Source organism: Gymnoscopelus microlampas, assembly GCF_963454915.1.
Source record: "Gymnoscopelus microlampas genome assembly, chromosome: 21".
In the NCBI taxonomy this organism is placed as follows: domain Eukaryota; kingdom Metazoa; phylum Chordata; class Actinopteri; order Myctophiformes; family Myctophidae; genus Gymnoscopelus; species Gymnoscopelus microlampas.
Window position 1 is genome coordinate 8,045,608 of NC_139958.1, and position 27,752 is coordinate 8,073,359.

Sequence of the window (27,752 nt, forward strand, 5' to 3'; positions counted from 1 at the left end):
TTTGGACAGACATGGATGTGTAAACTGCAACTGTTTGGCGGAGGCTTGCGATCATCACGACGCATGTATTTGTAGATTAACGATGTGACGCGGGCGTCCAGTCGGTGCTAAAATGGTTTTCCCTTCATTAAAAAAGTTAACTGACTTATAGGGCATTACGTGTGAGTCATGCTGTTCACATTTCCATTGTGTGGGAGTTTAAACTTCGCTCCAGGCTGTTCCATGCGGTACACACACACACACGCATGCACACACACACACACACACACACACACACACACACACACACACACACACACACACACACACACACACACACACACACACACACACACACACACACACACACACAGTAAGTTGGTGCTTATGTAACCACCTGGATTTGAACCCGGGGTCTCCCAACAGGGGAAGCCCAGTGGTGTAAAGTAACGGAGTACATTTGCTGAAGTACTGAACTTAAGTAAACTTTTTAGGTGCTTTTACTTTACTGGAGCATTTCCAATTTTCAATACTCCACTAGGCCTACATCTCAGAGGCAAATATTATACTTTTACTCCACAACGCGTCGCAGAGCTTGTAGATCTGCTATTTCCAAAATGTTTTAATAAATGTTATACATGAAATACGTGAAACGGGACATTCTGCATAATGAGTGCTTTTACTTTTGGTACTTCAAGTACATTTTGATGCCATTACTTTTGTACTTTTACTCAAGTAAACAATTGTTACCGGACTTTTACTTGTTGCAACAGAATGTTTCTGCATTGCAGTACTGATACTTTTACTTAAGTACAAAACTTGAGTATTTTCCACCACTGGTGAAGCCCTGCTTGGTCAAGGGAGATCTGAGGCTTCTGGTCTTCGGGCAGGACTACTTCTGTTACAATAAGTTCCTTTGCAAAGGAAGCAATTAAGGACCAGAAAATCCTCCCTTTCCGTTTAACCACATACTGTAGCATCCCTATGCTGGGCATTTCATAATATGCGAACGATAGGCAAAAATACAGCTCTGATCTACAAGCTCACAACGCATTGCAGCGCGACTTGTTGTGAGCTTGTAGATTGACTACTCTCATTTGGTGTGAAGGGGAGAAAAAGGAGCGGGCCAAGAACAGACCCCCTTGGAGGACCCTGGTCAACTAAGCATATAGGGGGTTACCGTTTAAGTGGTTAAAATTCATCCATCAAACTAATAACTAAACTAACGTAAGATAAGCTAGAACTTTATTGCCCAGCGGAGGTTGAAATTTCGGCATACTCAGTCATGATTACAAAAATAAATAGATACGTTGTCCTCTGACTCAGTGAATTACATATGTTTGCCAAGAAGTATTTAGAAAGATAATGGCACTGGGGACAAAGGCCTTCATCAAATGTTCTTCGGTGCTGTGTCATCCTAAAACACAAGCCAGAGGGGGAGTCGGGAGGCATTTCAAACTGTGAGTCATTTCACAATAACACATAAAGGAGGGAATTTGATGGTGAAACGGACTGAGAATACATAAACAGCGAAAGAAAATTATACAAAGTGAAATCAAGTTACAATCCTCGCTGCATTCATCATAAGCCTCTTGCTGCCACACAGTGAAATCTGCCGTGTTCATTTATACATGTTTGACTCGGAGACACAGTACAAATGTAAGCAAAATGGATTTTGTGCCGTGCCGCAAGGAGAGGAATTTAATGGCCCCCCTTGTGCGTCTCTCCTCTCCACAGATTAGGCCCCTGTGACGAGGTCTTTGAGCAACAACGCTGCCCGCCCGGTAATTGCTGCATTGTGTCTGAAATTTGCACTTCACTGCTCTCCCCCCCCCCCCCCCCCCCCCCCCCACAAGTCTGTAATTAAAATTCAGCTAAGAGAAGAGGTTAGCGACGCGACGCGTGCCAGAGGAGGAGTGTGTGTGTGCTGTGCAGTGCAGCGCAACAACGTTAGAGGTGTGTGTCTGCATGTGAGTGTGACCGAATTGGGGGGTTTGGGGTGGGGGGGGGGGGGGGGTCTTGTGGCCTGCCTGTGGCTTCCACTCAGCCTCATTGGTCTCGGTTCCATCGGTCTGTGGTAACGACAGGGGCCAGGGCATCGCCATCCTCCTGACGCCTGCTGACTCACACACACACCACTGAAATACAACATTATTCTATACCGTCATTCCTCTTGTCAACAAACCCCCACCGTCAGTGGTGGAAAAAGTACTCCATTTGTTTGTTTTTTTACTTGAGTACAAGTATTAATACTGCAATATAGAAATACTCTGCTACAAGTAAAAGTCCGGAATTCAAAATTTTAAAAATGACCGAAGTGGGTAATGTATGTTTTGTAATATTAATACAAATCTACAAAGTAACTAAAATGTTCAAATAATTGTAGTGGAGTAAAAGTATAACATTTGCCTCTGAGATGTAGTGGAGTACAAGTAAAAGTACCGAAAATTGGAAATACTCCAGTAAAGTAAAAAATACCTCAAAATTGTACTTAAATACAATACTTGAGTAAATATACTTAGTTACTTTACACCGTTGCCCACCGTAAATAAACATGACAAGGCAACTCTTTTCCTCTCCTCTTCTCCTCTTACATTTAGGGGTGGCCGTAGCAGAGGGAGAGAGAGAGGCCATCTGGCTAATCAGAAGGTCTCCGGTTCGCCTCGTGGCCCCAATGATGTCATCACTGCTAGGAAATGATGCTTCTCTGTGACCGTAGATGACTAGGCAAGCGAGAGGCCTTCCGGGAATTGTAAGGTCTCCGGTTCGACCCCCCCGGCCGGCCGGCTCACCTGTTCATGTCCAAGTGTCCCCTGAGCAAGACACTTAACCTCACACAGCTCCCCCCCCCCCCCAGAGCGCTCATCATCATGACCACATGAGCAGCCATCAGCCGGGTTAAGAGGCTGAGACCTGAAGCCGATTCTACATGTCTCCTAAATCTCAACAGTTTTCTGAAAAACGTTTGTTTCTATATCAGTGGTGTTCAATCTTTTTCATGTCAAGGACCCCCAAAATGATATGTATTTGGCCGCGGACCCCCATCAAAATATTTTTGTTCCAGGGCAGGGACCCCCAGAAGCAAAGATTTGAGTTAAAAATATTTGCTTTAAAAATATATATATATTCAAAGATTTGCACACATTTTCACGATTTTTGAATAGCCAAAGTGTAAAATAATGCTTTTTAGCTCAAATCTAAAAATGAGACAGTTCCAGGTCTTAATGGGTTAAGAAGCTGAGACTGGATTAAATGGGATCAACAAAGGTCTCCCCTCCTCCCAACAGCGGAACAATAACTACTGACCAGGTCATTCTTGCATGCATTATTGTTGTGAGTCAACAGAACTAACAATATACCAATAAAATCATTATCTCTTCAGCACCATAAACATCCCATGAAGGTCATATTTCAGAATTGAGTTCAATAACAATCCCACTAAAGAAAGAAAAGAAACTGGCTAAAAGCCGCATCTCCATTCCTTTGATGTCAGTTGGTCATGCTGTTCTGACCAAGACCCTCTTTGTGCTAAATTTATTAGCAGTAATACTTGTGAATGTTTTCTGGCAGTCATTTTCCTGTTAGTTTTTAGTGCCATATGTCAAAGCAATATATCTCTCTCTCTCTTGCTCTCTTTCTTTCTCTCTCTCTCTCTCTCTCTCTCTCTCTCTCTCTCTCTCTCTCTCTCTCTCTCTCTCTCTCTCTCTCTCTCTCTCTCTCTCTCTCTCTCTCTCTCTCTCTCTCTCTCTCTCTCTCTCTCTCTCTCTCTCTCTCTCTCTCTCTCTCTCTCTCTCTCTCTCTCTCTGTCTCTGTCTCTCTCTGTCTCTGTCTCTCTCTCTGTGTGTGACTGTGATGATATTTGGCACAAAAGAGCCTTTTCAAATCTGTTAATGAGCCTAAAAATCCCTTTAACTTACATCTTCACAATATGAATAGAACTCTATCTGTGTGTGTGTGTGTGTGTGTGTGTGTGTGTGTGTGTGTGTGTGTGTGTGTGTGTGTGTGTGTGTGTGTGTGTGTGTGTGTGTGTGTGTGTGTGTGTGTGTGTGTGTGTGTGTGTGTGTGTGTGTGTGTGTGTGTGTGTGTGTGTGCGTGCGTGCGTGCACGCGCGCGTCTCTGTCTGTCTGTCTATCTGTCTGTCTGTGTGGTTGGGAGGGGGATTCCTCTGTGTTATCGCGTTTAACAATCTTTTGCATTAAGCTCAAATCTGACAGTTCTGTCACAACACTATTATGGCTCCACACACACACACACACACACACACACACACACACACACCACACACACACACACACACACACACACACACACGAAGAGGAGTATAAAAATCTAATTCCGTGAGCAGTAATTTCCATTTTCCAGGCAAGTGCATTTCAATTTTGCTAAATTAAATTCCAATGACTAAGACGGCTTTACAGTCGTGAGAGGAGACAAGTCTGAAATTAGAAATTACAATATTGGATAGCCATCAGTCTGCCTGACACACACACACACACGCACACACACACAGGCACACACACACACACACACACACACACGCATGCACACACATGCGCGTGCACACTACACAGATGCATGTAGACCCACCCACTTAAGAAGATAAGTGGGGTGAAAACATTGGATGAGGAGGGTAATGCCTAACGGCTGGGTGATCATGGGTGTATCACATACCTTCAGGTACAGACCTATTTATCCACAAAGACAAGGAGAATATAGTGTTTGATCAACGCAGCAGCTGCAAGGTCACTCACACTGAATGTAGGGCTGATATTAGCTACCGCCCTCGCTGTTCTTAGGCTGGGTATACAGCATAAAATACACTTCATCAAATGCATCTGGCTTAATGTTTTCTTCTCCGTTAGTACACCTCTAGTACTGTTAACTAGCAGCAGTGGTTCCCAAACGCTGGGTCAGTTTTTGGGGTCGCGAGTAAATCTTTTTTTTTTGGTCGTTTCCTAATTTTTTTGTAAATTATTATTTCAAAAGATTTTCAAAAAAACGTTTTTTCAGATAAAAAGGTAATTTTTCACAAGAATTAGATAAATATACATATTTTTTTAAAGAAACTAAAGCAGTGAAAATAGCCGATCTACAAGCTCAACACACGTCGCAATGAGCTTTGAGCGTGTACAGTAGATCTCTTTTGGTTCTTGAACTTAACATTTTGGGAACCACTCAACCTCGGACCCTGTTTGGGTTCCGACAGGTGGGGCAATGCGATAGACATCCTGGATGCCCTACAATTTCCCATCCTCAGTGTTAAGTTAACTCTGAGAGTATACACATGGAGGTCCAGTTGAGATAAAAACAATGTTAAAAGTGCAGGTAGAACTGTCGGTATGACCTATTAAGGCAGGTATGATAAACGTCATAAGGCAAGAAAGGTACGGTATTCGGCAGCGATGGAATGTGCAAGAAGACAATATAGGCATAAATACTGTATCAAATTCCCTTGTCTATTTCATTTGTCTATGTATATTGTGCAAGTATAACATTTTGAGCAGCTGCTCGGGATTCAAATGCAGTTTTTCGTTTTTGACCGTTTATGACCAATGTCCTCATTCAGGGCTCTTACAGCCACAGCAGGGAATAAAACTCTATGTCGGCCTTGAGCCCTTATTGGGCCACGAGACACCTCCGGCGCTTTCCGGTCCACTAACAGTCCCTTACTGGGGTCATTTCTAACACGTTTCATCATCACTCGTCAAAACATCTGGTCACCAGAGAGCGATGACAGGCAGATGGAGGTGTGCGCTGACTTCATTTTCAGCCGTCTAACTAATGAGTGAGCGTTGGTCTAGGAAGGGAGGGGGGGGGGGGGCAGCTACACGCTATCCAGTGACTGCTGCCATCTGTGCGGGTTGGAACAGACCCAACAGCCCAGCTATTATGACCACAAGCCGAGCTCACAGTGTGGAGCGCTGCTGCGACTCAGTGGCTTGTGTCACGCTCCAACGAATTCACAAGGACACCGTTATAGAGGAGAGGGTGAAACAGCTTGCGTGCCTATACCCTAAAAAAAACACATAAACAACAGTTTCCTGGACATGTAGAAACATGAATCTTGGAGAGTAGGTTCAACTATATGCATTATAAAAGCTGTTATTTTAACCAGTCTGTATGGTAGAGTATGTTAAGTGAGTAGGGATGTACAGATGTACTAGTTATAATGTCTTAAAGTTCAGACCCTGGTGTTGGGTAGGACACCTACTGGTTGACAAGGAGTACTGCACAAAGCTCATAAGTGCAATGTCTTCTTGCACAAAAAACGAATTTCACTCACTGTTTTACACCTGTAATTCCATTGAAATCTTGAGAGTGTAAAATGAATGAAACTACGCTCTCGTAAATTATTGTCTAACATCTGCATTACTTAATTTACAATAACTACACAATTAAAGGTAGTTATTGGTAGGGTAAGTGATATTTTTTGGTTAAAACAAAAAGTATTTTGTTAAAAGGTTAAAATACTATATTCTGACAGTAATCATTGCTATAGAGTGTTTTTTCAGTAACAGGAGTCTCCCCGTCTCTCCAGCTCTTTAATAAACAGAAAATACATTTTTCGGTAGGTGTCAAAATCTCAGCCAATCAGGAGAAAGTACCAATTTTTAAGCTTAATTTGTATATTGTTCCAGTTCCAATTTTGTCTGCTCATTTCTTAGTGTCATCACTTCCGATTTCACTTGTTTAATCTATATCCTGATTGAGTTCTCTATCCTGGTTGGATAAAATTGGAAATGAAACTGAAATATATAAAGAGCTGGAGAGACAAGGAGACTCCTTTTACTGAACAAACACTCTATAGCAATGAGTACTATCAGAAAATAGAGCTATTTAACACTTATTTTAACCAAAGCAAATCACTTACCCTACCTTTAAGAGAATGTAGAATAATTGTTATTTTGATCAACGTTTGCCTGTTGTCTCTCCTATGGTACCACATCAATACAGCATGGAATTGTGGACAAAATCTTATCCAACGATAACAAGATATTCTAAGTTTTGGGTCTGAGAGTCTAAATCCTAACCTAACCCTAACCCTAACCCATCAAATGGTGGACATCATGAAACCTATATAGAAACGTACTGATCGCAGCTTTTTATCCTCACCAAGCAACCTATCGAAAAGGCGAAGAAGACCTACCCCTCTCTCTCACATGTATTCACATGTGAGAGAGAGGGGGGGGGGGGGACACACACGCACACGCACACACACACACAGACAGACACACACGTCACACACGGTGCACTGTAATTTAGCAGGATAAAGCTCCGGGATGAGTGTCCTATTGAGGAGGAGACAGGTGGGTGTGAGGGCTAATGAGCATGTACATTGTGGTGGATTAGCCCGCGGTCACGGCCGGGTGCAGCATCACAGTGAGGGTGTGGGTGCGTCCCCGGCCCCCACACCCCTCTGTCACGAACCAACCAACGAACACTCCATCACATCATCATGCATGTCACACACACACACACACACACACACACATGAAGCCCTGCATGTATGTATGCATGGTGACAGATACCCTCTCATCTTGCCCCGCCACCCTCCACATCCACCCATCAGGACACTAATTAGAAGGCTTTCAGAAGAGTATCCCCTCTGTGGCAAGTCTTTATTAGACACACGAACACACACGCGCGCACGCACGCACGCACGCACGCACGCACGCACGCACGCACGCACACACACACACACACACACACACACACACACACACACACACACACACACACACACACACGTTTGTATTACTATACTTGTGACATCAACGCTTTAGGAAACCCTAACCCTAACCCTAACCCTAACCCGATTTTATGAATGTCATTTTACATATATTTTGGCAGTTTTAACCGTAAGCCTAAAGCCGAAAAACAGCTGATCTATAAGCTCACAACGCGTCGCACTGCGACGCATTGTGAGCTTATAGATCAGCTATTTTTTGGTGCATGACACTGGCGCGCATCTAAGCGTAAATCATGTTTAACTCTAATTTACAATCCCTAAACCTAACCTCTAAATCTCTAATCCTGACCTGAATGTTTTTCTAATTGTAAACGTATCTCTAAAAATCGTTTTTCTTTTACTATAAAACAACCATTTGTCTTGTGAGGACCAGGAAAACGGTCATCACAATGTAGATTTCTTCAAATTCTACTATACTTGGTCCTCGCAAGTATAGTAATACAAACACACACACACACACACACGTTGGTATCACTTTACTAAAGCCCTAAAGCCTGAGGGTTAGGGCTAAAAATTGGCCACAAAAGAAATAACATTTCTAAAATTGCTGTCCTAAAATGTGCTTTTGTCCTCGTAATTAAAGTGATACCAACCTGTTTTTGTGTGCGTGCGTGTGCGTGTGCGTGTGCGTGCGTGTGCGTGTGCGTGCGCGTGCGTGCAAGGTCTAGCGACGCCTAGCAAACTCACACATATAGGCTACAGTACATGAAGTGACCAAGAGCCAAATACACATACTGTACCATCAACTCACTCACTACTACAGTACCTTCAACACAACACTACCTGTGCATTCACATCAGCCTTCAATTCTGGAGACAGTCATTGGGCAATAGAGCAACAGCTTGAAAGAAAGAAAGAAAGAAAGAAAGAAAATCATTTCCATGAGGAATAGGCCTACATAGACAGAGGTGTTGCCACCAAGTAGGCCTGAGGCTGTCACAATAATTACATAATCGCAATGATTTGAGATAATCGCAATTATGTTTGCATAATTGTCGTAATCGTTTCAAATGTTCCATCATTTTCCAAAAACAGCAGATGTTTTAAGCTTGCCGATGAGCTATTTCCGCTATTTATATATTTGTATGTATAAATCATTAGATCTATCAGTAATCTATTTGTATATTTAATTTGCAATGTGTGATTATGAAGCCTAAAAAACATAATTTTAAATTGTATATGTTCCAATGTTCAATGCCAAAAACACAATGAAATCGTTAATCGTAATTATTTGTGTGACAATTAATCGTCAACTTAAATGTGCCACCAAGCCACTCATATGAACCAATAGCCCTGGCAGCCAAAACACAACAGACACAGCAGCAAATTCACATCAGCCTTCAATTCCAGAGCCGGAAACCCTCAGTGAACATGTGTCAGTGTCACCCAGTCACTGCCTGGGTCTCAATGTGACAACAATACAGCAACAGCTTGAATCACATTAGCATACAGCATACAACACAAGCAGCAGCAAAGAAACAACCAAAACAAGGTTCCTACCAAGAGCCGTCTTCTGCTTGACTTCACCAGTTGCGTAAGTGATGTCAGGGTCAAACTAGAACCCATGGATAGAGAGATAGAGCCCCCCTCCTCTCTGTAGTTCGTCCGTCCACAAGCCCTCCAGTGGTGTCTCCAGTAGGCCTGTCACGATTACAAATGAAAGATTATAGATGAATTGTCACTCAAATAACTGCGATTAATGATTGTCTCCGCCAGAGGTGGCGAGTATGTTTTCGTCTCCGTCCTTCTGTGTGTCCGCCAAGCTAACATTGGTCAAGCTTCACGTGACACGTGACAATATGTTGAAAGGGTGTGCTTTGATTGGCTAGCGAGACGCATGCATGACGATATAGAAACCTATAAATAGGTATGTCACTTCAAAAAATCATTTATATTTTTTGAAGTGAGCTTCCATCAGCCAAGCTAACATTGGTCAAGTGACACGTGACAATATGTAATATAAATAGGTAAGACAGGATTAATCAGGAACAGTACTGGCGGAGACCTGTGCTCCGAGGAGCACATTTTCTAGTTTAATTGAGTGTTCGGCATTGAACATTGGAACATTATGAATACAATTTTATATTTCTGTTCGCCTTTTAGGCTTCATAATAAAACACTGCACAGGGCAGACATGACAAATAACTTAAATGTGCAAAGAAATTATTGACATATCTAATCATTTTATACATGTAAATATAGCAGAAATATCTGCTATCTGCTTTTTTAACATTTGAAAATCCTCCATACAGCTGGCTATAGCTTCACCATTACTTTACATCTCCATCCTCCATACATTTGGCTATAGCTTCACCATAATATTATCTACATCCTCCATACATCTGGCGAGCTCGCCAGTATATTTCCTCCCTTGCCGGGTGCTCCCGGTGTCGATGGCAGTGACCGACCGTTCTCATTCTCCTGGCTGCCATCTTCTCACTCATTCTTGGTAGCTATGCCCATCCAATACCGATGCTTTGTTGTAAACATATTCATCCTGGTTGATGTTTAGTACTGCACACAGCATTTTGGTGTATAGCACATTAGCACACTGGCCGGGGACTTCTGTAGGACAGTGGTTCTCAACCTTTTCAGGCCACGACCCCCCAAAATAATCACCTCGACCCACAGGTTGAGAACCACTGTTATAGACGATAACTTCAGTTTGTTGTCATTAGAGGTGGATGGAGGGTGTTGCAGGTGATTACCTCAGTTTTGACACCCCTGCCAGGATGTCAAACTCCTCACACTCCTCACAGGGTCCCCTTGGCTCTGGTGCCCGTGTGCATACTGTATGACCCAGAGTAGGTTGGGAGGGACGCCATACTCAGTCTTGAGTATCTGAAAGAAAGAAAGAACGTTGCATGAGCCACATACACATCCTGTACCCTGTGACATCACAGCACGTCGCATCGCTCTTTCTCTCTCTCTCTCTCTCTCTCTCTGTGTGAGATGTGTTTTACTAGGCCTGCATGTTGTGTCAGGATCACAATCAAACACAACTCTCAATACAATAACATAACATCACTTCACATAACACAACAATGCTATAAACCTGAGTAGTTTTTGCTTGACCAAGTAAACTAATAAAAGTTAAATTACACACAATTCAGCTCCATTGCATCATGTACTGTAGACGTTGATGCTAAGCAGCTAGCTGTAAGGAAGCTAACTCACTTGGAGAATGTAAACAAAACCAAGGCAGTTTGTCAAGATGACTGACAATTAACTTCTCGTTCAACTGTCAGCCACACACGTCACGTGACTCAGCAGTTCTCACTCCCTGACTACATAAGATTTTTTTTTGATGTTAAAAAATAGCAGATGTAGAAGCTTGTGTGAGCTTGTGCATCTGCTATTGTTGAATAGCCAATGCAAAGATCTAAAATGACAGAGATGCTTTCCCGGTTTTAATGGGTTAAGACAACTCTACTGTACTTCCATGTTGTGTACCTTACATTACAAGTTGTTTATTTCACTCTTAATGCTTCCAAATGCTTGTGTCAAACACCTGTCTGTCAGCGTTGCCAGGTTTTGCAAGAGAAACAAGCAACCAGGTCTATGAAAACAAGCCCAAAAGAATTAAGCGACTAGGATACATGAGCCCTTTAAACCTATACATCGACTATATAGCCGATCTACACGCTCACAACGTGACGCGATGCAACGCGTTGTGAGCTTGTAGATCTGCTATTTTCTCGTCTTGAAAAATCTTGAAAAAAACGTGAAAAATCTTCAATATCTTTACAATATATTTACAAATCTTGTATGGGGGTCTCTTGACATGAAAATGTTTGAGAACCACTGGTTTAAACAACATTATACAGCAAGCCCAAAATAAGCAACTACACTCTAGAAACAAGCCCAAAAAACACAAAACCCGCAACTACCAATATCTATAAGGAACTTTACAGAAAAACAAGCCCAAAGTCACTTATAATAAGCAGACATGGCAACACTGCCTGAAGCTGCTTAGGGAGTGTCTAACAATAACCTGTAGCACCTGTGGCATATCATCTGCATATTTATTGAAATGTGTGTCTTCAGCCTTTTTGGCCTTTTAATGTTTTAAGCCGGTAAGAAACACTGGATCAAAAAAAGATCAACATTTCGTTCATTATTCACCTCTGATCATCAATCTGCAATTGAGAATATCTCTGCATTTATGTATTACAGCAGGGGTCTTCAACAGGGGGTCCGGGACCCCTAGGGGGTCCTCAGAGTTACTATAGGGGGTCCGCCAAATCTCTGTGTGATAGGATTTAGTTTTTTTTACATTAACCACTTGAACCCCAGAATTCCTTTTCTGAGGGGAACATTAGCCAAAAATAGCAGATCTACAAGCTCTCAACGCCTCGCGCTGCGAGGCGTTGAGAGCTTGTAGATCGGCTATTTTTGGCAAAGAGGCTATAGGTGTAGAGGGAAAAAAGAGCAGACTAAGTAAAAAAGAAACTTTAATCTGAAACACCATTTTATACAATATAGAGTAGGGGGGGGCCTGCTTCATCTCTCTCTCAGCTAGGGGGTCCTTGGCCTGAAAACGTTGAAGACCCCTGTATTACAGTAAAGAGGCTAAGCGTTCTATAAGAGAGTCTGTCTGGTCATCTGGCAGAGGACACCTACAAGGTTGACAACTCATATAGGCCTATTCTGTAGATGTGTCCTATTTCGGACCACGTAGAGAAAGTAACCACTACTGGCAATGGAGTGCAGGAAGATTGGCCTCAAGCTCAAAGCCAAGAAAACAAAAGTAACGGCATTATATACGGAGGACAGAACCATTGCTACTGCCAGCGGGACTGTGCTCAAGGTAGTCGAGGACTTCAAATAACTTGGTCCGGAGGACACTGGCCTGGATGGAACACCTTGTACGGGATGAGGAGAGTATGGAAGTCAGAGATGGGAGATGACCTCAAGAGGCAGCTGTTCGTGGCTACAGTAGAAATAGAACTGCTGTATGGCGCTGAGAGTGAGACGATGGGCCCTATCTTGCGCCGCCTTACCCCTTATCCCTAAACCTTTTTTACCATTTTGAAAAACATTTTAAAATAGTTCAAATAGCTTATCTACAAGCTCACAACGCGTCGATGTAGATTGGCTAGTTGAACTATTTAGAAATGTTTTTCAAAATAGTAAAATACGGCAAGATAGGGCCCATGAAGTAGATCACAGTATAGCAGGAAAAGGCCTTGGATGGCGTCTACACATGAATGCTACGAAGGGCACTTGATGACGTCACATGGGCGGACCCCATCAGAAAGGTAGAGCTCTATGGGGGCCTCCCGCGGGTCATGGACAAGGTCATGGAGAGAAGGATGAGGCTGGCTGGGCATTGTGGGAGCCCAAGGCGCAGTTAGGAGGGGGAAAGAGGTGCACCACTTACATATACACACTGATGCGTGTCAGCGGAGCTAGCAGATCTCAGACCCTGATGCTGGATAGGAGGGAGCGGAGGGCATCTGTAATACAGTATAATTGTTGAGAGGCTGTCTCAGACCATGCATGACGTGACGTGTGATGTGTGTATGATGTATGGATGAGCCAAATATAATAATGGACAGGGACACAGAGAGACAGAGTAATAGACACCAGAGAGAAGACATAGAGACAGACCACATATAGTTCCTGTGTACAGTCGGTAGTGTCACTATTTGGACTCATCGCTCATGGCTGCAACGGCTGGTCGCAATATGTCGAGTCCGCTTGTTGCTGCCATCGACCAAGGAACTAGTTCAACTCGATTCATGGTGTTCAACTCAAAAACAGCAGAACCCATCAGTTATCATCAAGTGGAGATCAAACAGAGTTTCCCAAAAGTAGGCTGGGTGGAGGAGGACCCCAAGGAAATTCTCCGCTCGGTGTACGAGTGTATAGAGAAAACATGTGAGAAACTCGCCGAGCTTGATATAGACATTGACAGCATCAAAGCTATTGGAGTGTCCAACCAGAGAGAGACCACAGTGGTTTGGGACAAAGAGACAGGAGAGCCTCTCTACAACGCTATTGTGTGGATGGACTTGCGGACCCAGTCGACAGTGGAGCGGATGATCAACAAAGCCCCTGGTCAGAACATGAACCACATCAAGCCAAAGACGGGTCTTCCCATCAGCACGTATTTCAGCGCATTGAAGCTCCGCTGGTTACTGGACAATGTGGACGACGTTCAGCAGGCGGTCCGGTCCGGGCGTGCCATGTTTGGTACCATCGACTCCTGGCTCATCTGGAGCCTAACGGGAGGAAAATTCAATGGGGTCCACTGCACTGATGTGTCAAACGCCAGCAGAACCATGCTCTTCAACATTCACACTATGAAGTGGGATCCATCCCTCTGCAAATACTTTGAGGTTCCAATGGAGATACTGCCTGAAGTGAGGAGTTCCTCAGAAATATATGGTTACATATCAACAGGTTCTCTTACAGGCATACCTATTTCAGGCTGTCTTGGGGACCAGTCAGCAGCACTTGTTGGACAGATGTGCCTTCAGGACGGACAGGCCAAAAACACATACGGCACTGGCTGCTTTCTGCTTCTAAACACTGGGTCTAAGCCTGTGAGTTCCAACCATGGTCTCTTGACCACTGTGGCGTACAAGCTTGGTCCAGACAAACCTCCCTGCTATGCGCTGGAGGGCTCAGTGGCCATTGGAGGAGCGTTAATCCGTTGGCTGCGAGACAACCTGGGCATCATTCAGTCCTCTAGTGAGGTGGAGAATTTGGCTGCGTCGACAGGAACGTCCAGCGACTGCTATTTTGTTCCGGCGTTCTCCGGTTTATATGCCCCCTACTGGGACCCCACTGCAAGAGGGATTTTGTGTGGTTTAACACAGTTCACAAACAGAAGTCACATAGCCTATGCCGCACTGGAGGCTGTTTGCTTCCAGACACGAGAGATTCTGGATGCCATGAACCAGGACAGCGGGATCCCTCTGACCCAGCTGCAAGTGGACGGAGGAATGACTTCCAACAGGCTGCTAATGCAGCTGCAGGCGGACATCCTCGGCATCCCTGTCGTGAAGTCGTCCATGCCTGAGACCACTGCTCTCGGAGCAGCCATGGTGGCAGGGGCCGCCGAAGGCATCGGCGTGGTGAGTCTCAACCCCAAGGACCTGGGTGTGGTCGCCTCGGAGAGGTTTGAGCCACAAATCAAACCTGAAGAGACTGAGATTAAGTACGTGCGATGGAAGCTGGCAGTCGAGAAAGCCATGGGTTGGGATACAACAGTACCGAAACCTTGCTCAAAGAAGGACTCAAACGTCATAGACACGTCATAGATCATCAGAGGTTTTAAACTAGGGAGTGCGAACTAGGGACCACCATCCCGATTGACACTGTTGTATCCGGTTGGGGTCATGGTCTAAGAGTATTGCTTTGCTTGAGTCTGTCTATGATATATACATATAATGAATCATCATATATTTTATTAATAATCATAATAAAATCATAATAATCCTAAAAAACAGAGAAATGTATTGTGATACGATCGTGGATAGTGATTCTGCCTAAGAAAAAGTTATGATATTTTCCCATATTGCCCACCCCTATGAATAGTTATATCAGCATGCCCATATATGGGCAATTGGGCATACAGTACTGATGACATCAGGGATCTCCCTATATGGACTAGCAAATACAGAGATCTCCATATATGTCCATTAAAGGGACAAGGACTGACAGATACACAGATCTCCATACATGGGCCTATCAGGCACATCGGCGGTAGCACGTATTGTAGGTGTCGAACTCTAGACGTTGGGCCACAGCAACCTAATCGAACCCTCTTCTTTTTTTTATCGTGGAACGCTCGGTACAAACGGCCACAGACGGAACAGACTACAACCCCTTATATTAAAGCAGCACTGTGTAACTTTCCTCTTCTACCCCGGAAGTGAACCCGGTTTTCTGCCGCAAGTGCTGTTATTTATTGCCATTGAGCTAATAGAGCCTGCCTGCTTGCTCAGGGGATACATTTAATCTTGACCATCAGGTCCAAATTTGTGTCAGATCCTGTGTCTAGGTGAGACATGACCTTTGACACAATCTAAATGTCTCAATAGAAGAGCAGGGAGACAAAATACAACCACCCCAATTGTATAAGTTATATTGTATTAACATACTCTACCATACAGATTGGACAAAATACAAATGTATTCATATAAACAAGGGAACCAGGAGACCTGGTACTGCCAGCCAGACCCCTAGTGGTTGAAATCTGAATGGCCGGACTTCGCATGACGTGTCATGCGAAGTCACGTCATGCAAGGTCCCTTCTATGCCCATGTATGGACGAAAGGGGGACAAAAGATGGACCGACATTTATGCCCATGTATGGACGAAATAGGGACAAAGCCTCATGTAGGCCGAGCCTCTGGGTCTGGCAAAGAAATGTCACATAGTGAGGCTTTAAGTTGGTGAGAACATGCTACAGCCCCTTATATTAAGTTAGGAACTAGTTAGGCAAGAATTAGACCGTTCCAAGGTCGGCGGATTTGTGGGTCCGACCATTCCGAGGTCGCCGGATTTGCAGTTTGTTATATCCGGTCTAGAACGGATCCAGCAACGCTTCGTGTACATACGCATGTGTGTGTGTGTGTGTGTGTGTGTGTGTGTGTGTGTGTGTGTGTGTGTGTGTGTGTGTGTGTGTGTGTGTGTGTGTGTGTGTGTGTGTGTGTGTGTGTGTGTGTGTGTGTGTGTGTGTGTGTGTGTGTGTGCGCGCGCGTGTGTGGAAATTACCTGATATACAGTAAGCGGGCTCTAAACCGGATAAGAGTGCAACACAGTAAATAGACACGAGGTTAGCAGCAGCAATGAGAGTAGCTTCGCTCAGTGCAGCGGCTGCGACCCCTCTCTTGCTCAAATCTTCGTTTTAGCTGAGTTCCAACAAAATCCAGGGCTTCATTGAATCTCCACTGTGCATCTCCTGAGTATTTTATTCGATTTTATTGCCTTACTTGGGCATCTAAATTACAATTCAGACACCCACCGCTATGGGGGGCTGCAGCCCCATGCAGCAGTTTTTTTTTTCCTTTTGGGGGGAACCAGCCCTTTTATTGCGGTAATACAAATTCCATATGGCCCCAATGATAGTCTTAAACTTGCATCTTACGGGTATTTTAAGCCATGTGCCATATCACATTACTCTCTTTCAACTTGATCTGCAATGGCAGCCTGCAGTGCACAGCCATCATCCAGTCAGCCGTGTCAACATCAATATCACACTGCAGTTAAATTTGGAACTTGTATTAATGAATAAAACATTATTTCAATAAATCTGTATGATGGAGTCAGTTAGCACAGTAACACATCTGCAGTGGTTGGAGGTGGTCTCCCTACTAGGAGAGGACACCTACTGGTTGACAACTAGTACTGCCTGAAGCTCATATAATCTCCCCTGACCAAGGTTCAATGTGGTCTTTATTGTTACATGGTATGACTTCCATTAATGAAAAAAATACATTTCCAAAAGTATAGAACATGAATACAAATGGGTGGGATATGATAGACTAGTGACAATGTGGCATTGATCATTCCAGCATGTGCAATATTAGTTCCAGACAGACAGACAGAACCCCTTAAAGGGCCTAGCCCCTTTCAGAGGCACAATCTAAAAACATCAAAACTCACCCATTGATAACATAATGGAAATATCAATATATCTACAGTGTAGATATATTCATTGTTGATAGGCTGTTCATAGACCTTGCTTGACTTGGTGTGGTGGTGTGACGTGTCTATGATGTATGGGTGTGATGATATAATAACAGACAGGGACAGAGACAAACAGTAAGAGACAGACACAAAACAGAGAGCCATCACAGAGAGACTATAGAGAAATACCTTAGAAAAAGGAAAGGTTGATCGACTCTGTATTACAGGACCCACTGCCACCATAGATCAATCACCCATGCATTGGTTCACGACCGCATCGGCCATGTCTGGTCCGCTTGTTGCTGCCATCGACCAGGGAACCAGTTCCACTCGATTCATGGTGTTCAACTCCAAAACTGCAAAGGTCATCAGCTATCATCAAGTGGAGATCAAACAGAGTTTCCCAAAAGTAGGCTGGGTGGAGGAGGACCCCAAGGAAATTCTCCACTCTGTGTACGAGTGTATAGAGAGAACATGTGAGAACCTTGCCGAGCTTGAAATTGAAATCGACAGCATCAAAGCTATTGGAGTCTCTAACCAAAGAGAGACCACAGTGGTTTGGGACAAAGAGACAGGAGAGCCTCTCTACAACGCTATTGTGTGGATGGACTTGCGGACCCAGTCGACAGTGGAGCGGATGATCAACAAAGCCCCTGGTCAGAACATGAACCACATCAAGCCAAAGACGGGTCTTCCCATCAGCACGTATTTCAGCGCATTGAAGCTCCGCTGGTTATTGGACAATGTGGATGACGTTCAGCAGGCGGTCCGGTCCGGGCGTGCCATGTTTGGTACCATCGACTCCTGGCTCATCTGGAGCCTAACGGGAGGAAAATTCAATGGGGTCCACTGCACTGATGTGTCAAACGCCAGCAGAACCATGCTCTTCAACATTCACACAATGAAGTGGGATCCATCCCTCTGCAAATACTTTGAGGTTCCAATGGAGATACTGCCTGAAGTGAGGAGTTCCTCAGAAATATATGGTTACATATCAACAGGTTCTCTTACAGGCATACCTATTTCAGGCTGTCTTGGGGACCAGTCAGCAGCACTTGTTGGACAGATGTGCCTTCAGGACGGACAGGCCAAAAACACATACGGCACTGGCTGCTTTCTGCTTCTAAACACTGGGTCTAAGCCTGTGAGTTCCAACCATGGTCTCTTGACCACTGTGGCGTACAAGCTTGGTCCAGACACACCTCCCTGCTATGCGCTGGAGGGCTCAGTGGCCATTGGAGGAGCGTTAATCCGTTGGCTGCGAGACAACCTGGGCATCATTCAGTCCTCTAGTGAGGTGGAGAATTTGGCTGCGTCGACAGGAACGTCCAGCGACTGCTATTTTGTTCCGGCGTTCTCCGGTTTATATGCCCCCTACTGGGACCCCACTGCAAGAGGGATTATGTGCGGTTTAACACAGTTCACAAACAGAAGTCACATAGCCTATGCCGCACTGGAGGCTGTTTGCTTCCAGACACGAGAGATTCTGGATGCCATGAACCAGGACAGCGGGATCCCTCTGACCCAGCTGCAAGTGGACGGAGGAATGACTTCCAACAGGCTGCTAATGCAGATGCAGGCGGACATCCTCGGCATCCCTGTCGTGAAGTCGGCCATGCCTGAGACCACTGCTCTCGGAGCAGCCATGGTGGCAGGGGCCGCCGAAGGCATCGGCGTGGTGAGTCTCAACCCCAAGGACCTGGGTGTGGTCGCCTCGGAGAGGTTTGAGCCACAAATCAAACCTGAAGAGACTGAGATTAAGTACGTGCGATGGAAGCTGGCAGTCGAGAAAGCCATGGGTTGGGATACAACAGTACCGAAACCTTGCTCAAAGAAGGACTCAAACGTCATAGACACGTCATAGATCATCAGAGGTTTTAAACTAGGGAGTGTGAACTAGGGACCACCATCCCGATTGACACTGTTGTATCCGGTTGGGGTCATGGTCTAAGAGTATTGCTTTGCTTGAGTCTGTCTATGATACATACATATAATGAATCATCATATATTTTATTAATAATCATAATAAAATCATAATAATCCTAAAAAACAGAGAAATGTATTGTGATACGATCGTGGATAGTGATTCTGCCTAAGAAAAAGTTATGATATTTTCCCATATTGCCCACCCCTATGAATAGTTATATCAGCATGCCCATATATGGGCAATTGGGCATATACAGTACTGATGACATCAGGGATCTCCCTATATGGACTAGCAAATGCAGAGATCTCCATATATGTCCATTAAAGGGACAAGGACTGAGAGAGACACAGATCTCCATACATGGGCCTATCAGGCACATCGGCGGTAGCACGTATTGTAGGTGTCGAACTCTAGACGTTGGGCCACAGCAACCTAATCGAACCCTCTTCTTTTTTTTATCGTGGAACGCTCGGTACAAACGCCCACAGACAGAACAGACTACAACCCCTTATATTAAAGCAGCACTGTGTAACTTTCCTCTTCTACCCCGGAAGTGAACCCGGTTTTCTGCCGCAAGTGCTGTTATTTATTGCCATTGAGCTAATAGAGCCTGCCTGCTTGCTCAGGGGATACATTTAATCTTGACCATCAGGTCCAAATTTGTGTCAGATCCTGTGTCTAGGTGAGACATGACCTTTGACACAATCTAAATGTCTCAATAGAAGAGCAGGGAGACAAAATACAACCACCCCAATTGTATAAGTTATATTGTATTAACATACTCTACCATACAGATTGGACAAAATACAAATGTATTCATAAACAAGGGAACCAGGAGACCTGGTACTGCCAGACCCCTAGTGGTTGAAATCTGAATGGCCGGACTTCGCATGACGTGTCATGCGAAGTCACGTCATGCAAGGTCCCTTCTATGCCCATGTATGGACGAAAGGGGGACAAAAGATGGACCGACATTTATGCCCATGTATGGACGAAATAGGGACAAAGCCTCATGTAGGCCGACCCTCTGGGTCTGGCAAAGAAATGTCACATAGTGAGGCTTTAAGTTGGTGAGAACATGCTACAGCCCCTTATATTAAGTTAGGAACTAGTTAGGCAAGAATTAGACCGTTCCAAGGTCGGCGGATTTGTGGGTCCGACCATGCCGAGGTCGCCGGATTTGCAGTTTGTTATATCCGGTCTAGAACGGATCCAGCAACGCTTCGTGTACATACGCATGTGTGTGTGTGTGTGTGTGTGTGTGTGTGTGTGTGTGTGTGTGTGTGTGTGTGTGTGTGTGTGTGTGTGTGTGTGTGTGTGTGTGTGTGTGTGTGTGTGTGTGTGTGTGTGTGTGTGTGCGCGCGCGCGCGCGTGCGTGTGTGTGGAAATTACCTGATACAGTAAGCGGGCTCTAAACCGGATAAGAGTGCAACACAGTAAATAGACACGAGGTTAGCAGCAGCAATGAGAGTGGCTTCGCTCAGTGCAGCGGCTGCGACCCCTCTCTTGCTCAAATCTTCGTTTTAGCTGAGTTCCAACAAAATCCAGGGCTTCATTGAATCTCCACTGTGCATCTCCTGAGTATTTTATTTGATTTTATTGCCTTACTTGGGCATCTAAATTACAATTCAGACACCCACCGCTATGGGGGGCTGCAGCCCCATGCAGCAGTTTTTTTTTTCCTTTTGGGGGGAACCAGCCCTTTTATTGCGGTAATACAAATTCCATATGGCCCCAATGATAGTCTTAAACTTGCATCTTACGGGTATTTTAAGCCATGTGCCATATCACATTACTCTCTTTCAACTTGATCTGCAATGGCAGCCTGCAGTGCACAGCCATCATCCAGTCAGCCGTGTCAACATCAATATCACACTGCAGTTAAATTTGGAACTTGTATTAATGAATAAAACATTATTTCAATAAATCTGTATGATGGAGTCAGTTAGCGCAGTAACACATCTGCAGTGGTTGGAGGTGGTCTCCCTACTAGGAGAGGACACCTACTGGTTGACAACTAGTACTGCCTGAAGCTCATATAATCTCCCCTGACCAAGGTTCAATGTGGTCTTTATTGTTACATGGTATGACTTCCATTAATGAAAAAAATACATTTCCAAAAGTATAGAACATGAATACAAATGGGTGGGATATGATAGACTAGTGACAATGTGGCATTGATCATTCCAGCATGTGCAATATTAGTTCCAGACAGACAGACAGACCCCCTTAAAGAGCCTAGCCCCTTTCAGAGGCACAATCTAAAAACATCAAAACTCACCCATTGATAACATAATGGAAATATCAATATATCTACAGTGTAGATATATTCATTGTTGATAGGCTGTTCATAGACCTTGCTTGACTTGGTGTGGTGGTGTGACGTGTCTATGATGTATGGGTGTGATGATATAATAACAGACAGGGACAGAGACAAACAGTAAGAGACAGACACAAAACAGAGAGCCATCACAGAGAGCCATCACAGAGAGACTATAGAGAAATACCTTAGAAAAAGGAAAGGTTGATCGACTCTGTATTACAGGACCCACTGCCACCATAGATCAATCACCCATGCATTGGTTCACGACCGCATCGGCCATGTCTGGTCCGCTTGTTGCTGCCATCGACCAGGGAACCAGTTCCACTCGATTCATGGTGTTCAACTCCAAAACTGCAAAGGTCATCAGCTATCATCAAGTGGAGATCAAACAGAGTTTCCCAAAAGTAGGCTGGGTGGAGGAGGACCCCAAGGAAATTCTCCACTCTGTGTACGAGTGTATAGAGAGAACATGTGAGAACCTTGCCGAGCTTGAAATTGAAATCGACAGCATCAAAGCTATTGGAGTCTCTAACCAAAGAGAGACCACAGTGGTTTGGGACAAAGAGACAGGAGAGCCTCTCTACAACGCTATTGTGTGGATGGACTTGCGGACCCAGTCGACAGTGGAGCGGATGATCAACAAAGCCCCTGGTAAGAACATGAACCACATCAAGCCAAAGACGGGTCTTCCCATCAGCACGTATTTCAGCGCATTGAAGCTCCGCTGGTTATTGGACAATGTGGATGACGTTCAGCAGGCGGTCCGGTCCGGGCGTGCCATGTTTGGTACCATCGACTCCTGGCTCATCTGGAGCCTAACGGGAGGAAAATTCAATGGGGTCCACTGCACTGATGTGTCAAACGCCAGCAGAACCATGCTCTTCAACATTCACACTATGAAGTGGGATCCATCCCTCTGCAAATACTTTGAGGTTCCAATGGAGATACTGCCTGAAGTGAGGAGTTCCTCAGAAATATATGGTTACATATCAACAGGTTCTCTTACAGGCATACCTATTTCAGGCTGTCTTGGGGACCAGTCAGCAGCACTTGTTGGACAGATGTGCCTTCAGGACGGACAGGCCAAAAACACATACGGCACTGGCTGCTTTCTGCTTCTAAACACTGGATCCAAGCCTGTTAGTTCCAGCCATGGTCTCTTGACCACTGTGGCGTACAAGCTTGGTCCAGACAAACCTCCCTGCTATGCGCTGGAGGGCTCAGTGGCCATTGGAGGAGCTGGAATCCGCTGGCTGCGAGACAACCTGGGCATCATTCAGTCCTCTAGTGAGGTGGAGAATTTGGCTGCATCGGCAGGAACGTCCAGCGACTGTTATTTTGTTCCGGCGTTCTCCGGTTTATATGCCCCCTACTGGGACCCCACTGCAAGAGGGATTATGTGCGGTTTAACACAGTTCACAAACAGAAGTCACATAGCCTATGCCGCACTGGAGGCTGTTTGCTTCCAGACAAGAGAGATTCTGGATGCCATGAACCAGGACAGCGGGATCCCTCTGACCCAGCTGCGAGTGGACGGAGGAATGACTTCCAACAGGCTGCTGATGCAGATGCAGGCGGACATCCTCGGCATCCCTGTCATGAAGTCGGCCATGCCTGAGACCACTGCTCTCGGAGCAGCCATGGTGGCAGGGGCCGCCGAAGGCATCGACGTGGTGAGTCTCGACCCCAAGGACCTGGGTGTGGTCGCCTCGGAGAGGTTTGAGCCACAGATCAAACCTGAAGAGACTGAGATTAAGTACGGGCGATGGAAGAAAGCAGTTGAGAAAGCCATGGGCTGGGATATGACAGAGTCGAGGGAGAGCTGCTACTTAAAAAAAACTCTGTTTTGTGGTGCCCTGGTCAGCGTGTTGCTAATTACCGCAAAATACATCAAACATAACTAACCTACTGTAGGCTTGGGCGGTGGCTCTGCAAGAGGACTAGCCCTCTGTTCAGGGCTGAGGTACTGCATGTTTAAATTTTTCTGTTACACATATATGTAAACAGTACAGTTACAGTATGCTGTCTTCCAAAACACGCATTCCGGATGAAAACCTTTGGTACTGAAAAATATGAAGTTTATCAATCATTAATCAGCCTGGATCTGGCCTGAGCAATCAGGTCTAAAATCCTGATGAAAACCTGGTTAATGTGGCATGGCAGACATTCTTTGTCTACCATGGAAGACTACCCTTCCTAGCCTACTTGTTGTCAATTAGTTGTACGAGCCTTGTCTTATTGGATCTTGTTTATTCTATACACTTATTTGTTTTAGCTCTTGTTCATTCGATTTTCCTATTTGCCTCATCTGTTTAAGAAAGTAGGTGATATATTGCACTTTTACCTTAGCGCTAGGTTTACTCTTAGTTGCTTGTTTTAGAGGAGAAAATGCACTTACTACTTCAGGTGATTAGTGGTTTCCTTGCCTACCTATGTTGAATGCACTTATTGTAAGTCGCTTTGGATAAAAGCGTCTGCTAAATGACTGTAATGTAATGTAATGATCATGGTTGTCTCCATCAGCAGACTAGATGTGAAAGGAAATAATCAGGGTTGGATTTGCTGGGGGATAAAGCCACGCCTCTGCTTTTGATATCGCTCATTTGCTATATGGTCGGTGGGGATGTGTACTGTCTGATAGTAATGTAGACTGTCTGATATGTTTGATATTTATAACATGATGTTTGATCATTTCACAAATACAATTCTTTTTTTTTATTTAAAATGTAAACTACATTAATCCTGGCATCTTCGAAACGTTTTCTTTTTTAATTCCAAAAACAGACAAGCTCACAGCGCATCACAACAGATTACTATGGTTCATTTTGACAATTCCTGTGAGAAGCATCTTCAGCATTGCTCTAGTCTACTTGGCTTTTATATCCTGGACCTGGTCAGCATTCAATACATTGCAGGAAAGTTGGCTTTGGTTTTAAGTTTATACAATTTCCTTCAGGATCAATAAAGTATCTATCTATATAGATCTATTTTTTTTACTTTGTTAACAGAAACACCATATACCCTGGTGAAATATTATGTAGATCTGAAAAAATATATAGCCCAATAGTTATGGTTTATGCCATGTGTTTCCTAAAGAGCATGGGACTCATTTGTGGGTCTCTGACACCATTTTTATGTTGTGTTTTTTGTTTCAACAGAATGTCATAAAAAATAAATCCCATAAATAAATGGATTTATAGTTTTAATAAGTAGTGAAAATAGCAGATATATTAGCTTTTATTTCTGCTATTTTTGAATAGCCCAAAGACACCTTAAAATGTCACAGTATGCGTTTCAGGTCAATAAGTGTCAATAAGTTAATCAACAAGGGGTCCGGGACCCCTAGGGGGTCTTCCGAGTTACGACAGGGGGGGGGCATATAAAAAAATACATTAACCACCTAGCATCCCTATTCTTGGGAACATGTTGCCAAAAAAAGCAGATCTACAAGCTCATTGCAGTGCCACGCGCTGTGAGCTTGTAGATCTGCTATTTTCGTTGAAGAGGTTTGGTGTAGAGGGAAAAAAGAGCAGAACAAGTACAGAGCCGAAGGTCAAATTTACAAAGAATTAAGGGTTAAGTGGTTAAATGCCTGACAACACTGATGATAGTGCCGTCAAACAAGTCTATGAAGCCATCTGAACAAGTTGAATCTGCAACACAATTTCATATAGCTACAATAAGTAGTGGGGGGGGGGGGGGGCAAGTAGCCTATAGAAGAGTGGTTCTCAAAGTGGGGGTCCATGGACCCTCAGTGTTCCATGAGGGGGTTCCAAATGGACCCTTACAGCAGTGGTTCTCAAAACTTTTCATGTGGACCACAAATTAAAATTGATATATATTTGGCCATGGACCCCCAGAAGAGAAGATTTATGTAAAAAATAAATAAAAATTGTTATTAATATTTTATATAGGCACGAAGTTAAGGCACTCTGTGAGGTTGTAGATCTGCTATTTTTTGAAAAGCCAACATATAGATGGATAAAGTGGTAAAATGATTGTGATGCTGAGTTAATTACTTTGGCTGGAGACCCCTTGGAGGCTGGAACCCCCCCCCCCACTTAGCCCGCGGACCCCCATTTCAAAAGATATGCCAGGCAGGGACCCCCATAAGAGAAGATTTTTACGGCTGTAGCAGTGATTCTCAACCATTTTAATTACAAGGACCCCCAGTTTGACATGCATTAGGGCTACAGACCCCCATTTAATGGCATTTCTATCTCTTGGACCACAATTTATATTGTAAAATGTCAATTTAACTCTGAGAGTGTACAAATGGAACCAAATGGACCCGACGGGTCCATTTGGTTCCATTTGTACACTCTCAAAGTTACAGACCCATAAGGGTCCATTTGGTTCCTATCCATCATTTAGCTGGGGACCCTGGAACCCCCTCAAGTACCCCTGGGGGTCCCCGGACCCCACTTTGAGAACCAATTATATAGGCTACATTTAGGTCAGAGACAGAGTTCTGGGGTAGATGAAATGTAAAAAGTTTGAGACCCCCTGTGCTAATGTAAACAGGTGTAGCCTACATAGCTATTTGCATTCCATTCTGTCAAAACAGAATCCAGCTGGGTGCTGCTTGTTAATTAGTACTAGGCTACCATTGGTAACACCTGCGTTCATCTTTCTAATTTATGTCAATAATTATATCCAATAAACCAGCATTACAGCATAGAAAAGTAAACGTAGCTACCAGTTACCTTTTGGCTTTATCGTCTTCTTGTTGTCCAAAGTGTCCAAAAGTTCAGCTGTTTCACATGTCTGAAGCAGCTCAATGACTCGGATATAATATATCCACTTAATTAATATACAGGCCAATTAATCATAACTCATAATTAATCTATGAGTCATAACTTGTATGACGGTGTTTGCTCGCCGAAAATGACTCATCTACAAGCTAACTAACGTGTAGCTCGCGCAACGTCGACGTTTTCTTCTCTTCCATCCAGTGTTTTTTGAAGAAAATATTAATATATATATAAATTATTTTAGATAAAATGTAACTCTTCTTCTTCCATTGTTTTAGTTTGTTTTTCCTTTCATTTTGTAAGAAACGTGTCCATCTGCAGTCTGCACCAAACAACATGACTGAAGCCAGGTTTACACCTCGTCGCACGCGCGAGCCAAAAACCGCAGATGTACAAGTCCACAGTGCCGCGCGGATACCCGCGTTGTGGGCTTGTAGTTCTGCTATTTTCGGCGCTCACTGACCGCTCGAGCGTCACGTCGTTTGAAAGTGCCCGCCACAAACAGCCGGCTATAATCTGATTGGACAAACCGCACGTGACGCATGAGATTATAATTCAATGGAATATAAAGTAATTAATATGGAATCAGACATTCTGAGCTTTGCTATTTTTGGAATATATATATATATATATATATATATATATATATATATATATATATATATATATATATATATATATATATATATATATATATATATATATATATATATATATATATATATATATATATATATATATATATATATATATATAATTGAAATTAAACAAGTTTGAGAACCATCACTCATACTGTATTTGTTACGACTGCTGCATTAATATCTTTTTGTAGATATTATTGTATTGCATTGACCAGCCCACCATAGCTCAGCACAGCAAGGGAAGAAACACACAGATACCGAACACTGTCTTTATAAGTCTTTACTCTTTATATACTGTATTATAATAACACCACATCACACACAAATACACAGCAAAAACATGCATCTGTTCTAATTAAGGCAAAACCCATCCAAAAGCACTGTAAAATGTTTAAAAATATATACATTTGCAATAAATAAAGCTACTGAAATATACAAAAATCGGTCTACAATCACCATATTGACATCAGTATCATTCCTGAACAACAACAGAGCTCCTACTGTACATCAGCTGCTAGAATGTATAACAAAATAACACGACGATTGAACTGAAACCAAAGTGAAGTATCATTCATCTTTTAAGAGACAATGTCTGATTTACACTTGAATGCACAGCACGTTGTGCACCGAAAATAGCAGATCCACAAGCTCACAACGTGTCTCGCTGGCGCCTTGTGAACTTGCAGATCTGCTTTTCTTTAACAAAGCATAAATCAGGGTTTCAAATCATTGG

The 27,752-nt window shown here is 43.8% G+C and overlaps 3 protein-coding genes across 3 annotated transcripts; all 3 read left to right on the forward strand.

Moving 5' to 3' along the window:
• Positions 1–13,395: 13,395 nt before the first annotated feature.
• On the forward strand, positions 13,396–15,000 carry LOC311037782 (glycerol kinase-like; the record flags this gene model as incomplete). Its single annotated transcript, XM_084047072.1, has 1 exon — positions 13,396–15,000. One exon carries the CDS (start codon positions 13,396–13,398, stop codon positions 14,998–15,000), a length of 1,605 nt encoding a protein of 534 aa, XP_083903198.1.
• Positions 15,001–17,657: 2,657 nt separating this feature from the next.
• LOC311037783 (glycerol kinase-like) lies at positions 17,658–19,238 on the forward strand (the record flags this gene model as incomplete). The annotated part of the gene is made up of 1 exon (XM_084047073.1): positions 17,658–19,238. The coding sequence occupies one exon, from the start codon at positions 17,658–17,660 to the stop codon at positions 19,236–19,238; it is 1,581 nt and encodes a 526-aa protein (XP_083903199.1).
• Positions 19,239–21,902: 2,664 nt separating this feature from the next.
• Positions 21,903–23,528, forward strand: LOC311037784 (glycerol kinase-like; the record flags this gene model as incomplete). The annotated part of the gene is made up of 1 exon (XM_084047074.1): positions 21,903–23,528. The coding sequence occupies one exon, from the start codon at positions 21,903–21,905 to the stop codon at positions 23,526–23,528; it is 1,626 nt and encodes a 541-aa protein (XP_083903200.1).
• Positions 23,529–27,752: the final 4,224 nt, after the last annotated feature.